Source organism: Accipiter gentilis, chromosome 1 (genome assembly GCF_929443795.1).
Source record: "Accipiter gentilis chromosome 1, bAccGen1.1, whole genome shotgun sequence".
Lineage (NCBI taxonomy): Eukaryota > Metazoa > Chordata > Aves > Accipitriformes > Accipitridae > Astur > Astur gentilis.
In genome coordinates, this window is record NC_064880.1 from 42,843,721 (window position 1) to 42,870,693 (window position 26,973).

Consider the following 26,973-nt stretch of genomic DNA (forward strand, 5'->3'; position numbering starts at 1 on the left):
TTGGCTCCCTCCAGCACTCGTCCTTCTGTCCATCATTCAACACCACCTCTGCAATGTGGCACCTCTAACACTGTGTGGGGCTATAGCCCTTTTAAAGCAGAACACTAGACCATGATGCCGGGGAGGTGGGGAGGAGAAAAAAGGTCGTCTGAGCTACACTCAGATATCCAGAGTGATGGTGCAACATGGTTAAAATATCTAAGAAGCATTAAGAGTCGGAGAATCATTTGGGATTTTAATGTCAGTATGGAACGCTTAGCAAACTCTCGTGCATTGTCGCTACTTCATTAGGTCAGACTGGAAAATTTGATCTAAAGAAGGAAGCTTTGAGCTATTATCTTGTAAGGGATAGCTCCTCTCTTCCCCGTTTATTGTAGCATTGAGATGCGTTTAATTCCTTTAACTCTAGCACTACTCCCTTCTTCTGCAAGTTGCTCATCTCCAGTGTTATGCCTAGCTACGGGTACCGCACACGAGTGCACTAAAGAAGACTCTTTGAGGAGTGCTATTACTATTTACAATATTGAGAAGTACTCGTATGAAGCAGAACTGCTGGAGAAGATGGAAGGTGTGCTTTTCTTACAGTGAGAGGATGGAAAGGAGCTTTCTGGTAGGTAGTAGCTATCTGAGTTCCTGACTGATTGATTGCTTAATGCTGCTGGGTTTCTTCTCAAGTGTGGGTGAAGTATTAGGTGGCTGAGAACCATGTACATGGATCTTTTAAAACGCTATTTAAATGGAAAGAGAGATCAGTGATAAAATTACTGTAGTGTCATCAATGCAATTACAGCTTGGCAGGCTACTAACACAATATGTCTTTAGCCTGAGAATCTCACAGCTGTCTTGAGAGCTTCAGGCCACAGCTTTCTGGCGCTGGAGGGAACCTCTCGCTACACACTCAGAGATACAAATCATCAAAACTGAAATAGCTGAGGGAGCCTAACTGGGCATAAAATTAAAAACTAAAAGCATAGTAACTCTCTAAATTTGTTTGTTCCAGGACATTTTCTGCAGCTCTGAGCATGGAATTCCTTCTGACATGGATTTTGCAACCAACATTGTCTTGCACACGATCTCTTGCACGGCCTCTTGGCCAGCTCCAGCACTGAATATGTGTGCCTGGACCTGGACCCAGTTTGGGAACCCTGGGGACAGTGACTGCCACACTAAAGGCTGGATCTAGTTGGAGTCGGAGACACTTCTCACATGCAGCATGATTCCCCTACTCCCCCAAATCACTACCTGGCCAAGGATGACTGACTGACTGCCCTCCCATTATTACTCTGTCTTATGGTGGAAGTGGGGCAGATCTGACCCTCTGTACTGCGGCTGCGGCTCACTGTGGGCGTTACGCTTGCTCTAAAATGTTCAGCAGAGACTATGAAATGCATATAATAACACTTCGGATAAGTGAAAATGCCCAGTGGAAGCAATAATGGCATTACATTGGTAGGTTGCTCCCCCGTGGGACAGACATTTCCAGTAGCAGATGGCTTTTTAATTACTGGAAGGTAACACATAGAGAAGCTTGCTAAATACACTGCTGCTCAAGTTAAGTGCACATTTTTTAGCAGGAAAGCTGGTTGATTTTGGGGACAGCTTCCGTAGGACAGGAGCATGTCCCTTCTCACAGCCACAATGCCAAGGACCGACAGCCCTCTAAATCACAAACCACAGCTCGAACAGAAGTGATGGGCTTGATGAACAAATCACTGGGCAAAGCTCTTTGGGCTCCACTGTGCAAGAACTCAACTTAGAAGATCACATTGGTCCATCACACCTTTAAAACTGATGCATTAGTTTTATCTATCTTCTGCATAGGGAAAAGGTGCTATGATAGAAGCTCCATGCATCCAGTTATACTTCATATGTCATCGTGCTGGTGTGCCGCTGCAGTCAAGTCTAGCAACTCCCAACATGCTATAATCAGCCTTTCAGTTGCTTGCACGCTGGGTTGGTTGGTACACGGAAGTGTGAAGTGACATCTGTATCACTTCTAATTAGTCAGAGTACCATAATGGCTGCAGAGCAGACAGTAATTATGTAGCTACAACGGGCACCCAATTAAAGTAGTATGAGGTCATGTTGTTTTTTTTTAAATATCAGCTGGACAATAAGGTACCTCTCTGAACTATGTGCTACATGCTGAGCTCCTATTTCCCACAACACACAAACGGACTGCCAGACGTTAGGACAATAAATAGCTGTCCATGGAGCTCTCCAGACAAAACAAATATCATTTAGTGAGAGATAATACAGCATCACAGAAAGCTATTTCTGGGAAAACATGCTAACCTTCCCCACTTTATTACTGACATTTTGATTGTGAAGTGACGTAAATTATACTCCTAAGTGCTGTAATTTCGCTTAGTGCTTGACTTATAAGAATGAAATGATATTTGGGATTTAAAACGCTTTTATTTTTCTAATTGTGTTAGAAAATGCTAAATAGCTTCTGCTCTTGGAATACGTAACATCTGCAAAAAAAGGAAGGAAACCTCATTCTCCCCATACCTCCACAGAAAGCTCCATGGGGTTTCCTACATGATTTCATTCACTTGAGTTAACAAAATAATTTAAGTGATTACTGCCAATGGCAGTAAAAGCCATACCTCTATTAATTATTACTGGGCACACAGGAATGCTAAAAGCATGGAATATTTATGTGAAGGACAGAAGTAACCAGCTGCATCCAGCTTGAAGGGGTTAATGACTGTCAAGAAATTTGAGTAACTACACAAGCTATTTCATAACATACAAGATAGCACTGGGAAGGACCATGGGAATCTCCTCAACCACCCTCCTGTCCAAGACAGGAGCAACCACAGCTATCATCATTGACAAATGTTTCACCTAAACTGGTGCTTTCTAGATCTCTGATTGTTCTTTGCTGCTCTGGACTCTCCATTATTGTGAACTGCCTTCTTGCCCCAAAGTGGAAAACATATTCCAGATTAGGCCTTCCCACTCCTGAGTAGAGCAACGGTCTACTTCTCATGTCTTACAGGCAACTCTCCTTATTATACATACTAGCATCACGTTCATCTTTAGACAATACCATGATTTTATTGACTCACATTCAAGTACAATTGCTGCCTACGAGGGCAAATCATCAAAACAAGTACTTGACACAAAAACGCAACTCCCAGTGAGAAATCACACTTGTGGAGGAGGGTGGGTTTGCGAACAGGCCAAATTTCTCTCCTTGGCGTGACCTTCAAGAGAGGGGTAACTACGTCAATCGAAGGAGGTTGCCATCATGATTAAGGTGTGACCTCGTGATGACAAACTACCTTTTGTAAGTAAAGGGGCAACTCTCTACTCCCACTTAGCCCAGGCCCTTCTGCTGGGAATTGTCCTGAGACCAGCTGTGATACTGGCTTTTCAAATGCAGACATGTGTCCAACAGCAACTGTCAGGAGATCACTAGTCAAACATCAAACACCACCATTCCACCATCCCAACCTGGATTTGATATACCAGATGCCCAAACATCTCAGTGGTTCATTATCATATCCCTGAGCCAGCTCAAGTTTGTTGAAGTTTTTTTTTTTTTTCTTTTTTTGTGAAAATATATTTCTATATTGGGAGTGTAATACCAGAAGAAGTGAGAATGACTAACTACAGCTCCTCATTTCTGGAAGAAAAAAGAAATACAGATTCACTCTGATTCCAGTTATATTTTGTTATTAATAGATAGTTCATTAGTCAAGTTCTACATTAAAAAGATCTTAAAGGGAACTGTGTTCTCCTACTCTTCAGAGGTGGAGAGCATTGACAAAGGCTTTAGTTTACAGCCATGCCTTCTCTGGCATCATGCGCTTCCCTTGCTTGCACCACAGCCTCGGCGCTCCCATCCACCTAATGCCACAACGAAGGCACTGGGTGAAAGAAATTAGGTGAAGATTTCAGAAGTGAAAGGCACTTACTAGGTGTTAGCTGTAACCAGGAGATCTGCATTGTCAAAAAGGTTGACCCCTGGCACTTCCACAATGAGAACATATATAAATTCAATGATTAACATAAGGATCAGTTTTCCAATACAGCTGATCTGAAGGAACACAGAGCAGGCCAGGAGACTCAATAAGACACTGTAGGTAAAGTACTGTATAAAGACAAAAAAGGGGAAAAAAAACCAGAATAGAGATGAATGTCAGCTGCATAAATCAAAACTGAAAACAAAGGAAACTAAACAGAGGGATAGAAAGGGATTGGGAGTTATGCAGTTGAGCTGACCAAACATGTAAACCTGGGGCTGCCTGTGGGATACTCCCACGTTACAAGAGATTTAAGTGAACCTATGGAGAGGAAAACTCTTGCATTCTTCATCAGGCGTTATTTGCTTTATACTCAAGAGGCATAAGGCTCGCAGCTGTACACCCAAGGTTGTGAGGTAGGTTTGCCCTGGACATGGTTACCAAATTAGCTGAAAGCATCATTCAGTTATGCTGGAATACTTCGTGCTTTAAGGTCAAAATCTGGACTTGAATTTGCATATTTGCACAATACGCAAGACCAAGGGTATTAGCAATTCACACCACCAGGACAGATACTCACTTGAGGCTAGTTGGAAAGTATTACCCCTGCTGATGTGACACGCCGAATCCATCGGCAAGATACAGGCTGGACAAACTTCTACCGATGCCCAACACCAGCGGTTGCAGAAGTGTGTGCATGTGTGGTAGTGGAGCCCTCTGCTACGCCTGGGTGGTGGGGCAGCAACTTCTGCCAATCTGAGAGCTGAATGTTAAGCATGCCAGTGCTTTCAAGTGTGACTGCAGACTGCAGGTGCCAATTAGGGCTCCTGGGAAAGCTAGCATGGGTGTAAACCGAAGAGGGGCACATTATCCAGCTCATCACCTTCCTGCTATCAAATCTGTGAGGATTTAAGCTTCTACTCTCTCCAGACAGGCCTATTTCTGGCAAAAAAACTATCAGATGCCTGAGGAAATCCATCCTTTCAGTTAAAAGCAAGCCTAGTTGAAGTAGAAATACGCTTATGATCTGAGCTCGTTTATTAATAGTTCAACACTGGTATATTAAATTAGAGAAAAAAACATGTACAGCTTGTAACATGATTCTTCAGTTTTAGAAAATGGGTGTGTGTTCCCTGTGGCTGAGGGGTAGGATCCCACCATCTCCTGAAAGCACACTGGGAGCAACAGACGACACCAGTACCGGATCCAACATCTGCCCTGCAGAGCGCAGGGGAGTGACTCCTCGCTGCTTAGCCCACTGACCCGCAGGACCTGGCTCAATGCTGCCATAGCATCCTCAGCATGCAAAATGGTTGTTCCTCATTGCTTAAAATCCCTCTCTGTCCTGAATCGGCACTCCTGACAACCTCATGATGGACACAGACTGTTTCTGGTTCTCCACTCTGCTAGATTTTGTTACTGGGTCTTTCAGCAGACATACTAAGAGCCTTTGCAGGGTTGAAAGTTACACTAATGATGGTCTCAGAAACCTCACTGAATCAGATAGGGACCATATTCCTGTTAGGTTAAACAGAAAAGGGTTCAGTGGGATACCAGGGCTTCCAGTAGCACCTTGGACAACTGGATGATAACAGATCAGCCATAAATCTGTCAGGTCCCCATAAACCCACATGACCTTGACATAAATTCTGCCCCCAACTTAGACAGATTTTTTTCCTTTTCAATTTCCAGTAGACAACACATGTAATGGCCATGACCTAAAACCTCAGAGAAAGGTCTTGAACAGCTATGCAAAAAGATGATTTTTTGGGGCAAAGTATTCTACCAGTGTGTAAAACCTATTTGGGTTTTTTTTGTTATTAGAAGCAATTTTTTTGTTTTTAAAACAAGTTGTTCTGAAGAGGGAGGGTTTGCATTTGCAAATTGAAGCAGACCATTATCAGGGCTGCTAGCCTGCCTGAGGCCAGAACCTACTATACCTAGTGAAAGAATATATAAGCAAGTTTTTCATCAGGACATAAAACAATGGAGAGGAGGGTTAAATATATGACTAGACACGGATTTTCAGTGAACTGATTTTCAAGTAACGCTGAGCACCCACAAACTCCTTTGAAATGACTTGCAGTTCTGCATGCCACTAAGGACTTCATGGAGAAAGGCCATTTCTCCTGCTACAGGCAGGATCCAACAATTATAAAAGCCTACTGATTAGTCAGCCCTGAAGGAACCTAAACATTAATGTGGACGCATGATAATAACTTCAGACACTTAAGTTTGTGCTTGGTAGCCTGTGTCAGTCCTATAACGTCAGTCAGGAGCAACCTTGCTTTGCTCTGAATCACTGAGATTTATCACACAGGTTTTATCCTCACACAGCCCCTTCTCAGATCAAGCTCTGCAACCCATTTTTTTTCAAGCAATACCTCTGGAAAGTTGCAGTTGGGCAAATGACTGTCACAGAATCCCTGCAAAGTGCCCAGGCTGTAGTTGGAAGTCAGGTTGCTGATAAGGCATATGTCCACCCGGTCAGGAGTGATGTTGTATTCTGCAGCCATGCAGCTGGCAAGATCCACAGTGCTGCACATGAACTGAAGAAAAAGATAGTATTAAACTCAGTGGCATAGACAAGGAGAAGAAAACAAAATGGTTTGCATCAATTAAAAAGCTCCTTGGAAATGGCTGTAGCAATGTGCAAAATATGCAAAATGAAATCACTGGCTTATGTTTTACTGCATGTACAATGGCTATGTTTTTCTTCCCGCAAAAATATTAATTAACAAAATCCAGGCTGTGCACTCTAGAAAGCTAGTTTTGTGCTCAACTTCACATACAATTTTATGTCTGAAGGTTCACAGGCAGAAGGGCTGTAGATATTACACATACAAATACATCCCGCTGTCTGTGATAAGGTCCTGGTGTTGCTCTATTTCTGCTGATGGGAATTTTCTGAGCTGCTAACTTTCCCCTGCCATTTCTAAAACTTCTGCTGTGGGTCCTTCTACAGGGAAGACTTTAGCAGCAAGGCTCAAAGGCTGATGTGCTGTGTTATGCTGAGCAAGCAGCAGAGGCCCATTCTGATGTCCTTCACTTGCTGCTCTGTTTGTCCATGTTGCTAGTTTTTATACTAAGCAGTTCACGAATGCAAAGAATCACACATTATGCAGAAAAACAAAGCTCTAATTTCTGTGCGGTGCTCAGCAACCCACACCAGCTCCTTGCAGGTGACTATGGGGGAAGGCAGTGGGGTGTTGGTGCCACTGAGCTGGTGCTTCCCATTGAAGTAACAAAACAGAGTGTAAAATTGTTCCTAAATCTCCACTATGTGTATAGGGAAACTGAGGCAAGAGAAAGTAGTGGTCTGATTTTTAGGTGTTTAAGCCTCTCCATGCCAGTGCTAGTCAGCACTGCCCCAGCTGAGGCTATAGCAGAGGGCCATGTGAAGTATTTGTAGCTACCTCCAAGCTCAGGGCTTTAGCCCCAGGCCCATCTCTCCTTTTTTTTTTTGCTCCTCTCTTGAAAAATGAAATAGATATATGCAAGGTAGAGAATATTCAAGTGGTTTCTTTAAAAAACATTCAGCCTTTAAGCCATTTGTACAAGTGAGAAACCAGCAGCTGCAGGGTCCTAGAGAACAGCCCATCTCTCTCCGAGTCTGAAATCATCAGTGGCATTTGAATGCAAAGCTAGACCACCCCGGTCCCAAGAGTGCAACTCAAAGCAAAGTCTTCACAGTCCCTGTTAAGTATTACTGCACTCGGAGCAGGATGCAGCACCGTGCAGAAGGCCAGCACAAAGCCTACGCAACACTTAAGTCCCACTCAATATTGTGGGACTTAAACGACACATCGACCTCGTGCTGGCCCTTCACGCAAGCTTCAGGCTTGGCTTATGTACTTGGAGCAGAAGCATTTAAAGAATCAGAAAAGAGCACGGGCACAAATAGGTGCCAGGCATATAATGGGCTAAGGCTATAGGGATTCAGCTGTTAGGCTCCCATTCCTTTTCTGTGCCCAAAAAGCAAAAGGGAACCGACCTCAGATGCTACAAGCATTACACAGAATTACATTAAACCCAGTGGTTGCAAGGGTTATGATGCTGCAGAGCACCAATTAGAAAACCATGCAGAACTGAGTGGGTCAAAAGGAAATAATGCACATACCATGTTGACAAAGGCAGATAGAAAAACCAGGATAATGGCAAAGACTCCAACTAAGGTACTATTGGTCCTGGACTGTACAATCTTCCTAGAAAGAGTCTGGAGTGGAGCTGGGAAAAGCTGCATATGGAAAAAAACCCCGAAAGATTAAATAAATATGTAAAATCGTTGCTTGTTTTACAGATTACAACCTGCATTTGAGTGAGCTGGGAAAAGCTGCATATGGAAAAACCCCCCGAAAGATTAAATAAATATGTAAAATCGTTGCTTGTTTTACAGATTACAACCTGCATTTGAGCTGCCTGCATCCTTCAGCATGCCGTCTGTGCCGATGCTGCACAGGGGTTAGAGAATGGTGATGGGGGATGGCGGCTCCGGGACACGGGTGACCAGGAAGGTGACCGCCTCAAGGCAGCAGGCCCAGCTGGCTCACCAAATCTACTTAGTCCTTCCTAAGGGGAATGATGGCTCCTGAGCTCAGACAGCATGCTTGCAGGGCTGTGCTCTGCTCGTCCTGTCGTGAGAAGCAAACCACAAGCCATCTGTAACTGAAATAGCCGGGAGCACAAGCCTGTAAATTACTGGATCAAAAATTTAAAAAAGCAGAAATAAAAAATACATGTCATATCCCTTTGATCACAAAGGCGTATTGTAGGACTTTCTGGTGCCATTTCAGAAAAACGACTGTTAAAAAGCCCAGCCTAGTCTTGTGATCTGTCAGACGCTCGGTGAAAGGCACCGGAGAAATCAGCTGGCCTCGTCTGGTCTATGGCACTCGGCACCACAGACACACAGGGCTAAAAATAACCACTGGTGAGGGTGATCACAGAGCTTCCCTAGACAGACTGTCCCAGTGATTCACTATTATCAGAGCTAGAAGCTTTCTTCTAATTGCTTTCCGACTGCAGGCCACCAGCGTGCTTTGCCGTAGGTGCTGCATCACATTCCGGGTAGAAACAGTCTGTGTGTTAAAGCGGAGACTAACCAGGCACCCTTTGCAGCAAGGGTCACCCCGCGGCATTGCCTGAGGCCTCCTTGCATCGCCTTAAATACAAGAGAAGTCCAGAAGACAATGAAACCAACCCTTTCTCTTCATGTGCCACCACCATCCCAGCGCAAGCTCAGGGCTGGAGCAACGAGAGATGGACGCCAGGAAACCCTTGTGCACGGACACCCTCCCACTGGAGAGCATCGGCCCCACGGTGCCCTTCCCCTCCACGCCACCGCGCCGGGGCAGAAGGGCTCTGCTGAAGACTGCCAGAGTTTTTTCCAGAACCCAACTCTCCTTTCCCTATCAGCACGCTGCATGAATAACCAAGCCACTAGAGGGTATTTTTAGAGACACAAAGAAGCTAGCAGTGTAGCGACACAGCACGGCAATTTAACTATGACTAATGTTTCTATTAAAAGTCTTGCTTTTCCCTTTTCTCCTTCACTCTTACATCTTCAGAGATGCAACGTTTTGTCAGTGCATAGCTTCCCACACAGCAGTCCTACAACGTAATTACGTTTGAACAGCCAAAGCACTGATTAGCTGGTGATTTTTACAGAGGGAGAAAGAGGTTGTGGCAAGAGTTTTGAAAGAGCTGATTTCACCTGCTACCAGCACATGCACAAAAATCCAGCTAACTCTGGGCGAGAGGAGAGGGCAAGGCTCTGTGGGGGATGGGATGAAAGGGGAAATCGGGGTTATGACTTATTTGCACTGAATGAGGATTGACTGAAATTCACTGAAAGCTTATGCAATCCTTCAGGCTGATGCAGCCACTGTAAAACAAAGCAAAACACCTCTCTCTCAGAAACAAACCTTGCTAATATAGAAATCCTTGGCTCTGTTGATAAGCCCTTGCCCTACCATGTCCAGCTGCTTCCACGCAGACATCAGCTAGCGGATCCCTAGCAGCGCAGGGATGTGGGAAATGCCAAGGGGCTTTCTTCCACCCTAACCTCTGTAGGATTTGGAGGGAGAAGGAGGATTTGGGCTGCATTTAGACAGCTTTCTCACTAGATTAGAGCAGGACAGGTTTTTCTGCCACCCCTTTGTTTAGGTCTCAAGGCCAAGCTCCACAAAGGTATGCACAGACCTAACCTCCTTCTGTAATCTCTGGGAAATCAGGCACCTAAATAAAACTTGGGAGTGCTTTGTTGTGGATCTTGGCTCAAGCCCCTGCTGCCAACAATCCCAAAAAAGCCTGACTTTGAATCAAGCCGGAGATATCAAGCAAAGCTATCGGTGGAAGACACTTAAATTCTAATGAAAACATGTTTTCTTTGTATTAATTTTGGTTCTCATTACTTTGCAAACTAGGGAAAATTTTAGGTCAGTAAACAAGTACAGCTGGAAAAAGTCATGAAGAGGAAACAAATGCCAAAAACCATAGGAGGTCAGGACGGCAATAGAGAGCGGAACGGCACAGCCATGCTGCACATCTGAGGAGCCTCTGCCTTGTGAATAACATTCATGGAGGCTCTATAACATAAGTAACACCCTCCCCATATCACAGAGGCAGATAAAGACCAGGAATACTTGCAGTTTGGAGGACCTCTGTGACAGAAATGGGGGACCTGTCTCAGCTTTCATAATTCAGCTCCACTCTAGCAATGTTCCCTCCATAAAAACATCCACAAGTCAGGGGTATAACAAAAAAGAAGAAAAAAGAAAATAAGATGACTTCCCCTCCCATTCTCCAATCCAATCCAATCCAATCCAATCCAATCCCTTCTGTCCTAGGAAAAGAAGCAGAACATCAGGACATTACAGTACAGTGAAAATCTATGCACTGTTGCTGGTTAGCCCATTGGTTTGTACTGTCCAAGACCATTTACTCCTCTTAATAAGACTCAAATCTTGCCTGAGTGAAGAATACAATAAGGGAAGGTCTGATGAAAAGGCAACTCTAAGCCCACATGTGCACTACTGAGAACAGGGGCTGAAAGAAAGGATATGATCCATTTGGGCAGTCAAGATTCATGTCTGGGTTGCCACCTTGAGGTCACCCATTAGTCCTCTTAAAATCCCCATGTAAAGAAAAATAACCACACTGGGAAAAAGGAAATTGGATTGTCCAGTCGATTCCAGTTAATTCTGAATTGAAATGCATGAATACTGCTGGAAGACATTATCTCCCAGAAGAGAGAGGCTCTGAAAACATGCAGGTACCAACGAATATAGAAGGGGAAGGTAGGGTACTGTTGTACAGGGAAAGTCTGAATTTAAAAAGCAGTCCAACAAGTACTAGTGTTACAGTGAAAATAATCCACAACCTCCAGTCATTTGCATAACAAAAATACACTAAATAAAAACTGTACTTTGCAATAACAGCTGATCACAGACAGAGGAGTAACATTTCTCCTTTTTGTCTTCTTAGCATATATTGCGGACATGGAAAACCACTTAGATAATTGCTGTTGTGTTGTGAGATGAAAAAAAACTTTGAGGTCTTTAAGTTCCGATTTTTCAATTTGTAATAAAATCCTTTGAGTCATTTTCAAGTACATTAAGATGCTTCTGGAGTAAAAGACAACATCTCCAGGCAACTTGATGTTGCAAGTCCATTTATGTAACTTATTTCACAGTGACTTATTAGTCTATTAAAAAAGTACAGTTTTCAGAGGTAATTTTTGCCTTGCTTGAGAAATGTCCAAACACTTCAGGAGCATCTAGACCAGCTTTGGGAGGAAAAGAAACAGCTAGGCAAGCTGCACCTATGTAAAGCTACAGAAAAACTTATTTTCTCATAAAGGATAACTTGAAATTTCTCTCATATGTGCTCCCAGGAACATGCAAGTTGAATTACACAGAGCAGTGTAGATACCAGAAGTTAAGGATTTTAAGAAGAAACACAAACTTGATAAGTTAGTAGCAAAACAGATGTCTGTCAGTGGAGTATTTGCAAAGGGACCCTGGTTCCCATGACCTTAGACTCTATCGGGAAGGAACACCATCTCGCGGTGGCCAAGTCTTCATGGAGCATCAAAGTGAAGAACTGGAACTCTCTTGTTTATTACAGCTGAAGAAACTTGGAAAGCCAAGCTGGCTGCATTGGCAGTTCCAGGATCAACTTCTAGTCCGTGGAGAATTTTATAGTGGAAGATAATAATGACAGCAAAAGAAAATAAAAAATGATCAAGCTGTCCAGAAAGAGCCTGCTGGCCACTGTCAAAGCCAGAGAAGGAGAGGCCAAAACAGGGAAGGAAAATCTCACATGAAAGCTGGAAAGAGGAAGAAAAAAGAGTCACTTATCATGTAACAGCACAGCAAACAGGCAAAAGTTATGCTTATGCTGATAACTTGGGGTGGACACCTGCTTTCCAACTTTGTGTGGAATGAACCATTGGTATGTAGAACCCATGCTCTCCTATCCCACATCCAGCGTGAAACAAAACAAACAATGCTGACACCCCTCTCTCATAAAATTTCATCTCAAGGATCTGTAAAAGTGCCTTCCTGTGCGTATGTGTAAAAATGCTTCCTGGAGCATCATGGAGATCAGAAATAAAGTAACAACTCTTAACCAAGGGCTGGGTAAATCCATTGCTTAAAAAACTCTGACTTGAAACACCAAAATCTTTAATGACAGAAGCAGGCTGCAGCTATTGGGAGCTGCTGCCACCAGACAGGTAGCTGACGAGCCAGAAGTACCCATCCCCTAAACAAGCCATCTCATAATCAGATGTTGTCAGCAGAGGCTAATTTGGAGCACTAAAACAGGGGTAATCAAAAAGGTACCGGAGCTAGAAGGCCCGATATTTTCAATATTTGCAATCTGTGCACAGAAGGCACTGGCCACACTGAATGTTATACACAAGCACCTTCTGAGTCCGGGCCAACATGCTGAAAACTCACTTTTGGAAATACCAGGAGCTTCATAAAATCCCATTAAATTCTGATATTAGTCTGAATTCCCTCTCATGTCTTGTGTTTCCAGGGCCTCTGTACTGAGACAAAGCCAGCCTAAAAACAGTTGCAGGCACCACTGAACAGACCTCTTCCACAGGAATTTGGAAGATCAAGGCAAAGAAAGCAAGACTGAACATCTGCCTAGGGCCATAGGGACTGAAAAATCGTGTGTGCCTTTTAAATTAATCTTTAATTAAAGTCAGTAATAATATTAAACCAAAAAGGCCAAACCAAACCCAAAACCTTTGAACTATGACAGAAGAATGAGTGCTGCTGTCAGTATGTGGAAGCAACCTGAGCCTGTAAAAGCCAGTGGATGACAAACAGCTGTGCACCTTGAAATCCATCTGACTGCAAGTCAGACACCTTGAATGCTTCAGAGGTCTGGGTCTGCCTCAGCTCTTGCCCCAATATTTGCACAGCACTGGTAAAACTGGTGTGCTGGTGTGGCGTGGCACGGCTGCAGTGCGCTGGGATGTTGCTCCTTGTGCCACTGCAGCATTAAGTAGGCTCCAGCACATCCCTGCACCCAGTTTTGAAGTCCTTTGTGGCTGTGACCAAAAGCTTTCCACATTGGTTGTTAATTAACTGTTAATCACATTAACTGCTGATACCAGTTTACAAACTAATGACACTCAGTAGCATCCTCATGTGAAATGGACACACCAAGTATAACCAGGCGTCTTTGGGTACCATTTCCCAGCTGAAGGGACCCAAGCTTTCCTATTAGCACTGCTATTTCTGACCTGTAATTCTCATTGCTGGTAAACAAGCAGTACCAATAGGATGCTGTGCTTACAAACTAGGGTCCCTTTAAAATTGTCATAAGCCCAAGGGAAGCCCTGTGAGTGAGTTGTTAAGTTCAAATATAACCTGAAGCTTCTTTCACCGCGAACAGTTTGTAGCTCTTATTAAACGAGAAGGCAAAGATTAATTCTCCACATCTAACTTTCAAAAATCAAAAAAGACATGAAAGGTGCAAGTCTGTCAAGAGCACCCACATTCAACTGTTGAAAATGGCAGAGAGAAGATAATTAAAGTGAGGCAAATCATCTGCCTGACATAATCCATTACCCCACTGTTTCTTCTGCAGGAAACATAATGCTACTGGGCTATTTTAATACAGGCTCTGAGGAACAAAGCTGACTTGGGCTAAGGAGCCTGAATCTGAACATATTCCATGTTCAGACACTGCTCGACTGGAAGGATCCCCAAAACTGCAAATACAATCAACTAGCATCAGCATTGTAATAGGAATACCTTTGAGTGAAAAAGATGAGCACATCACCCTTCCCAAAGTGCTGACTGCCAATTTGCCACAGACTGCCAAGAAGAATTAATGTTTTTGGATTTCACACAATGTATTTCTTTGCTGATCAAAACCAGTTACAAGAAAGAGCCCACCAAATGTTGGGAGCTCTGTACACTCATCTGAAAAAGGCTGATAAACTTCTATACGTTTATGGCTTTTACTTCCCCCCAGGACGTTTTTCCTTGATGATATTCTGCTTCTGATTATCTGCCTACCCAAACATGCATATGCAGCAGGGGCCAGTACACAGGCGACTCTGCGGGAAGTTTACAGGGAGGAAACGAATGGTCAGTGTTTCGTTCCACGTTGCAAAATGTGTTCTTATATCAATATGAGAGTGCCTGCAGGGGACTTAATAGACATGCAGATCCACAGAGTGATTACTTCTTGCTGAGCTAAAGAGATGCCAACCCTAACATCTGTTTGCAGTTCATTCTGTCTTATCAAAGGCTTTTTCTGTAACCCTTATCACATAGTGTGGAAAGGATGGCTAACAAAACATGCTCTGTTAGCTGAAGAAACAGATTGCTGATCCAGTTATCTTAGGCAAAGGACGCTACAAAGAAACCATAGTACTCACCTTTACACAGGAGTAAATGACTGAAACAAACACCACTGTGGTCAGGATCAGGAAACAGGTCAGGTAAAAACCCAGCATAAATGTAGAGCTGAAATCAAGGAGATTTTTTTTTTTAAATTCACACCATATAGAAAAGCTGCCGCTCTGCTCTGCAGAACACGACATTAGTACAAGCTGTGACACACCGCACGGGCTTTCCAGTTAGCATAGCAGTAGGAGATACGAGGTGCCTTGAATACCAACAGATACTTTGTCCTATTTTGAATTACTCACGCAGGCTGCAGAGCAGAGAATACTGCATCTTTTATAGCAATCACCTTCCTGCCGGGGTGACAGCAGAGAGACTGAGAAATATTTCATGCGCCAGAGGAGCTGATAAGAACAATTTGTTATGGCAGGTCAGCCCTCGGCTGGCTGTGGGCAGGATACCCCTGGGAAGGGAAGTGTGCCGAGGGCTGCAGTGCAGCCGGGTGGGAATAGTCTCAATGGGAACGGCTACCTGCCCTTGCCATGCACGGGGAACGTCTGTGCTGCACCATCCTCCGTGCTCTGTCTTGTGCACGGGATGGGAGCAACCACGGCATGAGGACAGTCAGGGAAAACAGCCTTAGCTTGGCCAGCTTGAGAGGTTCCTGCTCCTCCCAGCTTTGAAGTGCAAACAGGACCCCAGGGCCAACTTTGTACTATGCGTTTTCACCTATTTTGATCACGAAGATATTCAACAACAGTTTCCCAGTGATCGGTCTCAGTGTGACAGGCTAGGCCCCCTCCCAGGAGTTAGCCTTGTTCATAATTTAAAGGGAGTATTCTTGCAACATGACATTGAGGCCAACCACACCAAAGCCAGCTGGTCTCTGTGTTCTCTCACGACTGCTAAGATAATTGTACTTGCTAATTCACTGTTTGAGCCTTTGTAAAATTCATTAAAGCTATTCCTCTTTATCATCATAAATTATCACTGCCATTTTGACTCCAGTTTCAGATTCAAATTCCATGTTGTGTCTTTCGTGAAGCTCTGATCGTGACACGTATACACGTGTAGTTTCAGTTGCTGCTTAACTGTTACCTCCAATAAAAGACCAAATCTAAACAATTGAGATATAAGGACAAACAAACCAAAAGGTGAAGGAACCTTCCAACCTGCAGTTAAAACATGGAATTTTATTTACTCTTGAACCAAATCATCTCTCAGACAGGCCAGGCTACCTAAGGACACTTCAGAACTTACCAAAAAATACAACCACCACCCTGATGGGCGGCGTGGAAAGAGACTGAGCAGCATGACATTTACACCACGCTGCCATAAGGGATTGGCTCCTGCGTAATACAAAGGAGCCAGCCATATGGTTGCCACAGATCAGAAATTGTCAAGTTGTCATTTAAATGTTAAACTGGGTTTTATGGAGACAGCTTAGTGGCTGCTTAGGGAGTCTGATGAGCAACACAAAGGCTGGTAGAGGGCCTCTGCAGGTGTGAAGTCACAGCAGTAATATCCAGAGATCCAAAGTGTAAGCCCTCGCTAAAACAATGACTCTCCAAGAACATTTTTGGGCATAATTAACAATGCATTAATTGCTGGGATTGATCTAGTTTCAATTTTGAGCCTCTTTCAGCTTCACTTCCAGTTTCCCAAAGCAGATCCCTCTGTTTACACAGCGCATTTGTACTGATGTTATTTTGCTGATTCAATCTTTCTGTGAGCAGATGTGAATGTCCTCTTGCCTGGGAGAGTGAATGACCTCAAACAGCAGACTATGCGTTGTTTCTGTGACCTTCCAAATATCTGATCTGAACACTACAAACCAATCTTTACTCTGAAAAGATCTGTGGTGTGAACAGAAGTAGAAAGCAGTTGTAATGGCATAAAATAGTACTGGAGCTCGCTTTAAACCATTTTTTGTTTTCTTGTAATGAAGATGAATTTGGAGCATTTGCAGAGCTTCTCTGATCTTGTTCTTCAGATTAAAAATGACTAACTCCAAATTTATTTCCAACACAGCGCTGCTCAGTGAATGATGTATTATTGCTACTAAACCAGAGCACAGGGAATAGCAACATGCTTTAATTTTAAGGGATTTTTTAATGAACTCTTTGAGGAGAAACACCATGTCTGCAGAGCTCACTGCTGGAAAAGATCCAGTGGGTTATACTGTGCCTTTCAGACAAAGCATTTCACTGCAGTGGTCCAAGAGCACTGTGCCCCACAGCCCTGAGGAGCTTACGCCACTCTTGCCTGGGGAAAGAAACGACTGCAACCCTCAAACCCGGAGTGAGCTACTCAAAGCTTAGGCATGTGTAGCTCAACTCCCTCTCTACCTTTCTTCTTGCACTGCTGTTCTGAGTCGAGAAGAAGATACGCATGAGAGGTTATGCCTCATCTGTGAAGCAGACCGAGACCTCAGTGCTCTGAGCAATGAGGCTGTGATGGGTTTTTCACCTCCCTGTCCCACTGTGTTCAGATAAGAGGACAGCTTAGCCTCATGTTGTGCATGCGTACTATGCCTTAGTAGGCAATCCTTCTTACTTAGTGATATTTGTTTTCCACAGGCTTATAAACGTGCTGAACTGAATTTCCTAAGATGGAGGTAAATGGTAAGATAAATCATGCTGGGAAAACAGAAAACCTCACGTGCCAGTGAGGAGGTTTTAATCTGCACTAGAAATGAGTGAAAACAATAAGCACCACGCACCACTTGAGCATGAATTATTTAAGGATTCTTCTCTTCCCCTTGGTGCTCTGAATTCTCAAGAAAAAAACAAACAGAAGTAGGCCAGAATAGAGGAGGGGAGCAGATGGGAGCAAAGGGATGAAAAGGTACTCACTGTGGCACGATTATGATTTGAACAAAGCAGATGAAGAGGAAGACTAGGGAGGCACAAGCCACGTAGGCTCCGAACCTGTCATCCACCTGCTTGGAGTACTGCAAAAAATGCAAACAGGGTTATGTTAGCAGGAAATTTGGCTGGCTGCCTTCTCTCCACAAAAACTTCTTACTTGGCTTCCATTTAGATCCTTGGAAAGCAGTGCTGGTAGGAAACGACTAACATTACAAGCTCCCCTTCTCTCTGGGCAAGCTGCAAGGGCTTGAACAGACCCAAAGGCCAGGGAACAAACCCCCACAGCTGGGTGGAGAGAGGATTTGCCACCTGCCCCTTGCTTGAGAGGAACAGAAATGGATTAACCAGGACCAGGATTCTAGGTCACCGTCATCAGACCTAAACTTCTTCCATGGGAAGTTTCCTCCAACAGGCACGAACGTTGCTGATGAGAAAACCTTGTATTTTGTGCAGACGGCTTGGCTCATTCTAATGATAGTGCGAGGATGCTGCGGTTTTCACACAGTCACTCCTTCCAACTACTTGTCAACGTATCGGTCACATGGGAGCTGCATCCAATTCCCAAAGATGCTTTATTTAGCTTGAAGCACGGTTCTCAGTACAGATGGTCTCAGTGTTTGAACCACAGAATAAAAGGTGCTCAGAACAGGTGAACCACTAATTTCCCTAGCAGTTTTCAGCTATAAAATTGAGGGGACGGAGTTGGGAGAAATTACGTGCTTGAGTTTTTATCCAGTCCCACACTGATTCATTGAATAGCTGTAAATCCTGCAAAGGTCTGCTTTTGCAATAGGTTGTAATTCCTGTCATTGAAAGTGTTTCAAAAGAAAGTGATAAATTAGTGCAAACTTATTACCAAAGCTTTTTCTGTTGAATAATGTGTTTAACCTGAGGACCACTCAAGTATCCCAAGGATCTGTGCTTGTTAAAAAAAAAAGAAAAAAGATGACTTTGACTTTCTTTCAGCAATTAAAAACAGCAGTTTATATAGTACCCTTAATGATAGCATCTGGGTACCTCTGGACTTAACTGAATTTAACTTTGCAGCCACCTAGAGCTGATGTTGTCTCTATTATATAGAGAAATTGAAATGACCTTTGCCTCACAACAATGATAGCTGAAACAAAATCAGAAAGCAATCCGCTACTCGGGAGCCCTCAGTCTCTTACTCCCCTTCCTCACATTTGTGAGATACAGAACTCTTACTTGTTGCTTAGAATGGGCTCCCAAAAATTACCAGAGTGTGAATTGCGTCCCAATGAACCCTAGTAGTACCTGGGGCTCCTTGGGGGGGACAAAGGGCAGGGAAAAGCCCATCCAGAGGTGATTTGCAGCTTAAGAGGGCTGAAGTGGGTTTCTCCAGTGATTTGAGGGAGATGAGGGGTGACTGCAACCTCAGTTTGGATGCCTCAAAGTCAGAGAAATAAATCTGGCTTATTCTGGATTCCCTTTACAGCTTATCATTGCATATTCATGTGTGTCTGACAGAAATGGCTTTGTTTTCCTGCCCAGTGCTCTCTTTAGATGACTGCGACTTTCTAGTGACATGTGTATTAAGGTTTCCATGAAGAAGCACAAAATTTTTAAGACCACAACCCCACCTCAAACACCTAAAACCTAGCTTTACCTATAGATGTAAAACCTTGACCTTATTCAGGAGAATTAAAACTCACAACAAGTCTTACTGACACGTTGCAATGATTTTTGGACATTACCTTTTTCTCCAAGTCAGGCTCCCTGAATGTTAAGAGGAACTTGCGCACGTGCTCAGAGCGTAACCGATCAATACTTCTGGCATCGATGGCACGGCCCAGAAACTCATCCACTTCATCTTCTGGGTTCATACTTTCCTGTGTATTCCTGAGGATGTCATGAAAAGGGAGCATAAGAGGACAAGGCAATTCCCCCCTCTTCACCATATGTTATCATTTCACTGTATAACAAGCTGGAGGTTAATGGCATTTTGCTCACAACAGCTTCAAGTTGGAAAACGGATTATGAGCTGAGAGGAAAATGATATCAGCTCTAGAGGTCATTGCCAGTCCTGAGTCCACCAGCAAAAGGATTTGATTTACTTGCCCTTTTCCTATACTACATCTATCTGTTTTCTTGCCTTGCAGCCTCTTTACCATCCTTCATTCTCTAAAACAGGTCAGTAGTCTCCTTCCACTAGTGCTTTGACTTAATTCTTCCCCGCACTGCTGTGCTGTTGTAGCTGTTAGTGCCTGAACTGGCAAAATTATTTATGTAACCAGTCATATTTCTTGCTTCCCAATAATAATTTCTGTAAATACTTCTGTGAAAAATTCCAAACTTGAACAATTCCCCATTTTTGAGAAAAAATTGTGCACAGAACGAACGTATGGGGAAAAAAATGTGGCCTGACACCCCCTGCCTCCCCTTCATGGAGTTACTTTTGAGTAAAAAAGCATTAATCAAACAAAATTTTCTGTTTACAAGATATTTACTTAACGCAAGGAAAGGTTGCAAAAGAAAAAGGTAGCAAAAGAAGAAAATACAAATTAGATTCTGTTTTCTAAATATGTGGAACAAGACTTCTAAATTCCTTATAATCTTTAGTATCAGTGTGTTTCTGATGCTCAGCTACAGCTTCAGAAAAATGAGGCTGATTTTCAAAAAATAACACTGTTGTAAAAAATAACACTGAAAACTTAATCGCCCTGAGGCATTTTGCATTGAGGATCAGGAAACCTGAAGCACCTCCCCAAACTATCTAGTTATTTTTAAAATCTAACAGGATTTTAATGACTTGATGCTGTCACTTTAATGGCCTGCCTTAAAACTAGCTACAGGCAGAAATTAAAAGCTAATCCTGAAGTGCTGTTTTTCTGCTCTGCTTGCATGATTGCCAAGGTTATCCACAGGATATGCTAATAGTTTTCCATTGGAATATGCCCCCCACTTGCACTGGGGCATATTCCAGTAGGTAACTATCTCTATGTGCAAACTCCATGATGTTACAGTAATTTATGGCTAATGTGCGACCTTCACCTTAGGCACTCTGGAGAAAAAAATCCTGAGGTCTGACAAGCATGATGAAAAGCTACACTGCTTTATTTTCTCGGTTTTATTTGTACCGCACAACAGCGTGTAATGCACAAACACTGTGTTGCAGCCAGTGGGCCCCTACAGGTGCAACTGTGCTGTAGAGTGGAGACGGCTCAGAGCAGCTTACAAACCAGAACGTGACTCTGGTTTAAAAGTTAAAGGTCCCTTTCCAAAAGAAAGGCTCTCCAAAAGCTTTCTGCAAAACTGGACCAGATTTCAAGAAGCGCTCTGTACCCCAACTCTACCATGTACCTCTTGCCAAGAGAAAAATAAATCAGGTCCATCTACTCAGTTCCATTCCAACTCCCTCTGCCCCAGCCAGCGAGTTGAATGTGTCTGCACCTCAGCTGGGTCATGATGACACACCATTGGCATCTATTTAGTGACCATATGGCAACTGCAAACCTAGTTTGTCTTAAGGTCTTATCTCTAGTTCAGCCAATCTTAATATTTCAGTGGGGTTGGGGAAAAGAGATTTTTATTTTGGGGCTCTAGAGTTATTTAATTCCTTGAACTTCATATACTCCACTTTGAAATTAAAAGTGGTTTTGTCCCTAGAAGGACAGGACATTCAATTTACTTCTAGATGCTTCCTTAGAGGAAGCACATCTGCTTGAGCATTCAAGACGATGCTGCTTATTTTCATTCAGTCCTCACAATGTCTTCTGGACTCATAAAAATGAGCAAGGAAATCATTAGGCTTCGTATTTACAGGATGTCTTCCAAGATCCTGTGAGTTATTTACACATTTGGGTCATTCACATTTAGTCATTTCATACCACGTACGAGAGATGCAGTACGTTTTCCCCTAAAACCGAGGCAAAAGAGTCAGCTCAGCATCTTGATGAACCTCAGTTAAATTTCAAGTTCCAATCTAAAAGCGTCACTCAGGAAGACGTGAAAAGAAGAAGAAACTGCCTGCTCGGGCTTTGGCCTTGGCCGCCTCCAGTTTCGTAATAGGTCATTATACTGCTTGGGGTATCTCTAATACTACACTAACTTCTGTGGTTGCAGATTATGTAGAAATACCTCTGCAGGTCTTAAATTGCCTTGTTGGGATATTCGCAGTGAGGCAGCCACCTTCACGTAGACTGCAGGGAAGCTTAGTCACCTTGCGTATACCTAGCTGCTGGAGTGACTTTTGCAGCCAGTTGTACGCAAACTAAATCACTGTAGAGCAAGTTTGGGTACATTTGCATAAATATAATTTTAAATCAAAACACAAAATTTCCCTGTGCTAAGGAGTGCCCTGGAGGCAGTGCCTGTAAGTCAGAGCTGAGGTACTACCATAGACTAATGACATTCATATGAGGAAATACTTATTGATACATTGACAGTGTGTGGCGGGGGGAAAACCATGGATTTTGGGCCACCACAAAACTTCCAGAAACACCTCTTAAAAGCACTGCTGAGATTTCTCCAAATGCAGCCAACAGAAAATTGTTGCAAAGGACAGGAACAGCACGAACAGAGCTTGGAGCAACTTTTGCACTGTGCTTGCAAATGTGAAAGCTAGCAATTAACCCAGAGATGCTGGCTTCAGAGTAATCCAGAAATGTTCTGCTGATTTAATTACTTTCTGTAAATCAAGAGTGTGACCACTGCCAAAACTACATGCATGCCTTAATTTGAAATGCTTCATGCCTAGATTCAATAACTAAATCTGCATTTAGGCACATAAATGTTGGGTCCTGTTTTCAGACATGTGTGGTGCCTACATCTTCCTTCACTGTAACAGAAAAGTATTGATGCTCAGCGTTTCTGCACGTGAAGACGCTGGGTTGAGTGCTTGACATGGTTTAGGTATCTGATTTTAACCAATATCAGCATGAACGTTTTCTGCTAGGGATTTTTTTTTTGGCCAAATCTTTGCTCTTGAGTTAAACAGATTTCTGGAGCAAGAGAATCTGAGGCATGTAGTAGCTTCTTCTGGTGCTGAGCAGAAATGCAAAAATTCTGCAATCTGTATAATAAGATGGCATCACACTGAATCAGCACTGTAAATGCACAGCTCTTAGCTGTCAGCCGTAACAGCTCAAGTAACCTTTTCAAACTATAGGGTGGAGGAGAGACATTATGGTCCTTGGAGCAACAGCGGAGATGCCGTTCCTCGACAGCTGGGTGACTCTGTTGTGGACCAACACTGAGGCAGCTGAATTTATGTTTTCTTGCACAAACTATGAGGAGAGATGCTATTTCATGAGGGATACTTTAAATTTCTGTATTCTTAAGAATTACTTAGTTGTAATCTGTTAGCTCTTTTCCGTCCAAAGTATATCTAACAGCTGTGTTCCCAGCAGCCATGGATGCAAAAAGAAACCCTGGTGACTCCCTTTAGACACCCTGTAGCACCAGCAAAACATCCAAGAGTGCACAGAGCTAAATGTTATGCAGTGAAGGGCAAGTGAAGGAGAAAATGATTCTTAATATTGCCATGTTCAAACTTATCACTTCCCTTTACTTTCAGGGAGTTGCTCTCAATGCTCAACCACCATAATACGAATTTTCCCAAAGCCGGATGGTTAGGGCCCACAAAAGCATTTAGCTGTCCCAGCTCACAGAGGTCCGCTTAGTGCTGACCAGCAGCCTGAGAAACATGATAAGGAGCAACAGCAACATATTTTAGGCATCAGTCTCCTCTACTAGCACCTATCTTGCTCTGACCAAGCTTACAATTAATGCCATTCAGTAGGACTGAATGTGAAATTATTCCAAACATCTTCAATACAGGAAATGCTTTTGTTATGTCCAGCTGTAGAAGCTAAAAAGTGAACACAGTTGGGTTTTTTTCCAAAAGCAATTTTTCAAATACCGCTCTTGTTAAATTGTGATTTTTTTAAAAGTTCTATATGAAAAAAATGAAAATGCTGCTTTTATGTGGCTGTATTTTAGAACATGAAAGCTTGAATTTACTTTTTCAAATAAACTGTCATTTCTGAGTTCACTTTTATATATGGAAATAAATAATGGTGTAATAATGAGTAACATAAAATATATAAAAATAAACTCAGAAACTATACATATATTTCCATACATACATAAATTTTTCTTATTGGAGATGTTCAATACTTAGACATACTTTACAGGAAGATTTTGTTCTTGGGATGTTTTCAAAGCAGCAAATAGTGAAGAATATTGGGGGCAAAAGCATTTTAATTACAAAAGCAAGTTAGAACCACACAAACAAATACATGTTTTGAGGGCAGTGGCAGTTCTGAATGCACATCAGTCAATACTGTGCCTTCGACCGGCTGTCCCTCCAAGAGAAACCTCTGGGGAGTCGAGGCATTATTCTTGGCTGCTGGGCATTAATTTTTTGTCTTTTTTTAATATGAGAAAAAAAATTCCAAATGTGTAAACATAACAGTGTATGACAGAAGAAAATTTGCTTACTTGTCCTTGGGGTCCTCAAAACCCTGAAAGAAAGGAAAAGGACACAAGGGTTAGGAAACAGGCTGACCTTGAGAACACAGAGTATCCTGAGAACGGCATTTCGCAGAGTAGTTTTCAGGGTCTTCATTTGTTAGGTGTGGATGGATAGCCTTACCTACCCACAGCAGTGGTTTGTGCTGCTGTGTCATCAGCCAGACAGAGCAGTTTTAGAAAAACACATGCCTTCATATATAAATTTATGGAAGTGAAGATAAAGCAAATGCTTCAGCTGACTACTGGCACATTTTATTTCAGGTGTCTACCTTTTTGCAGTCACCGTTAGAAATGATACAATGGAAATTGTGCTGATATTAAAACTGAGGATGTATTTTACTTGAAACAAAACTCAGAATGATAACATAGGTCAACTATGGTATTCAACAAGGTTGCACCTCTTTGTGTTGGGGACTGGCTAAGGGAGCGGATGCATTTTGGTTTTCATCTCTTCAGGAGGAACCTCAAGGGGTCCCCTTCCTTCTCCCTTCACTGCATGCACACACAAAACATGCTTTCTTGAATAAGATTTCAGGAATTATTTATAATATTTATAATAGCCAAAATGTTCACAATTCCTTCAGGGCCACCTGAACTCGGTAAGTGTATGCATTTGTGGGTCATCCATCGTTTAAGTGGCTAGAAGGCCTCAAATTAAAATATGTATGGAGGCATAATTTTATGTTTAGCATTAACATACCTAATAGACCAAATTGCATCAAAATGGCCATTTTGTGTGGGCTGAGACAAAATCTGCCCTCTGGCTTAAATTTAACTGAAGTCAAGAAAAATTTTATGTTTGACAAGTAGGGTCAAATACTCAGGCACAGAGTTTGTACACTGTGTTCCAAAACATGAAACAAATGTAGCTGGGAGATAGGAAGAATTCCTTTTGTTTTCCTCCCAGAGACCTCAGGCCAAAACTGCTCAGAGCACGTGAGGATATTCCGGCTGCTGGACCTGCAGCCGCTACCAGGCTGAGGGCAGCAAACTGAGATCTGTCCTGACTGCAAAAAACTAAAAACCTTTAGGCAAAAGTCTTCCCGCAGCCACCTTGTCGAACACCATCAGAAACAAGAATGTTGACCAGATACTAAACAAGCAGATTTTGCTCTCGCAACTAGTTAGCAATGTGGCAATACAGCGAGAGGCAGAAGTAAAGCCAATGCAGTCTCCCTGGACAGCGTCAGCTTTGCAAGAGGGAAAAAGTGGGTTTTGTCACTTGGGTCAACAGCAAGGGCTGTGATTCACTGAGAGAGCAATTTCCATTTTTACAAACTCTGTTTCAGACTAAACCCACACTTCTAAATAGAAACTGCAACTCCAACTTAACCCATCTGAAATTCAGATAAAGGAAGTCTCTCAGTTCCATGTAACAACCATCAGCCGATCCAGTGGGAAGAAGGAAATAGTAAAGTCGATTTGAAGTTAGCATGTCCAGTCATCCAAGCCAAAAAAACCATGTACTTTTTGATTTCACATTAAAGAGTGATGAAGCAATCATTCAAATTCTTGTTGTGTGGGGTTTTTTTTTCCCCTTTGCTTAATCATTTTACATTTGTCAGAAATATCTGATTGTTTTATTTATTTATCCTCTAAGCAATGCCACAACACAGTGCCAAAACTGAAAGCTCACTGATTAATCATGGAGACAAAATGCCCACTAATTTGTCTAGTGTCATAGTCAGTTAGGCTGAACAAAACTCGAAAATCAGCTGAACATGAATAGCTACCAGCCAAGAAATAAGGGGAGGGAATCAATGAGAAAACAGCCAGTACTTGCTTATTAGATAGACATCAAGTTCACATTTTCAAGTTCACTTCTGGCTAAGTTCTCTTAGCCACATGGGAACTGGATGACTGACTGCAGTGAGAGACTCCCCTAAAATCGTCTGATATGGACAGCTGCGTAACCAATTCATCCTGCTTGAAATCCTGAAACTAAACACAGATCTCATACTCCTGTCTTCTAGGTGCACAAGTTTAAGATACAGGCCAACCAGGTCAAATTACCAGAACACCTCAGCAAGCATATCCTCAAAAAATTCCCCAATATTTCAAGCATGGAAAAATATGCAGGCTGCATACTTAACTGGTCATTTATATGGGTGATCACTTGATCAACACGGAATTTGATTCTCCCCTGCTTCTCTCACCCTGGCAAAACTGTTATAAGGAAAGTTGCTAAAATAATACAGAATTAACTGATCAATTTAAATTGATTAAATTTAAAATACTGAATTGTGCTTGAAACCCAGGAAATTATTCATGCTGGTAGCTCAAATTAAATTGGTGTTTCAAAATAAAAAACTCAAAAAAGGCATATTTCAGGTAAAGCAAAAAAGGAAAAGATTATTACATTTTCTTTCCTGGATCTTCATTTAACAGGGCTAAATATTTAAGAGTGACTTGAACTTTAATTAAAGAGAATCAGTTTAAAATTAAATGTAGTAGGAATCTCTTTAAGTTAAGCAAATTAAATGATTCACTTCAAATGTTCCCATTTCATATGAAAGATTCTTCAAGCAGAACTGCCAAAAATGGAATTGTTATGGAGAAAGGTCTGCAGGATTATTTTAGGAAAAAACCTCAAACACGGCTCCTTAAAAACTGGTCATTTATTACAGAAGATCTTTCTTATTTGCACTGGAAGACTTTGCCAGGATGCAGAGCAAACATATCTCTCCGATCTGGCTGTGACCAGAGGTTTTATTCCCTATCCACTAAAGCGTCCATGTCTCAATCACATACCAA

General features: G+C 42.6%; 1 protein-coding gene across 1 annotated transcript in view; it reads right to left on the reverse strand.

Annotated features, from left to right (window-relative positions):
- ADCY5 (adenylate cyclase 5) overlaps positions 1-26,973 on the reverse strand; it is a 221,185-nt gene that overhangs the window by 9,260 nt on the left and 184,952 nt on the right. The window contains exons 9-15 of the mRNA XM_049804028.1: positions 24,187-24,209; positions 19,440-19,584; positions 17,710-17,807; positions 14,887-14,974; positions 8,098-8,214; positions 6,362-6,526; positions 3,930-4,105 (exon numbers count right to left, since the gene is read on the reverse strand). Of these exons, the coding sequence (XP_049659985.1) occupies positions 3,930-4,105; positions 6,362-6,526; positions 8,098-8,214; positions 14,887-14,974; positions 17,710-17,807; positions 19,440-19,584; positions 24,187-24,209 (812 nt within the window). The remainder of the gene's footprint in view (positions 1-3,929; positions 4,106-6,361; positions 6,527-8,097; positions 8,215-14,886; positions 14,975-17,709; positions 17,808-19,439; positions 19,585-24,186; positions 24,210-26,973) is intronic.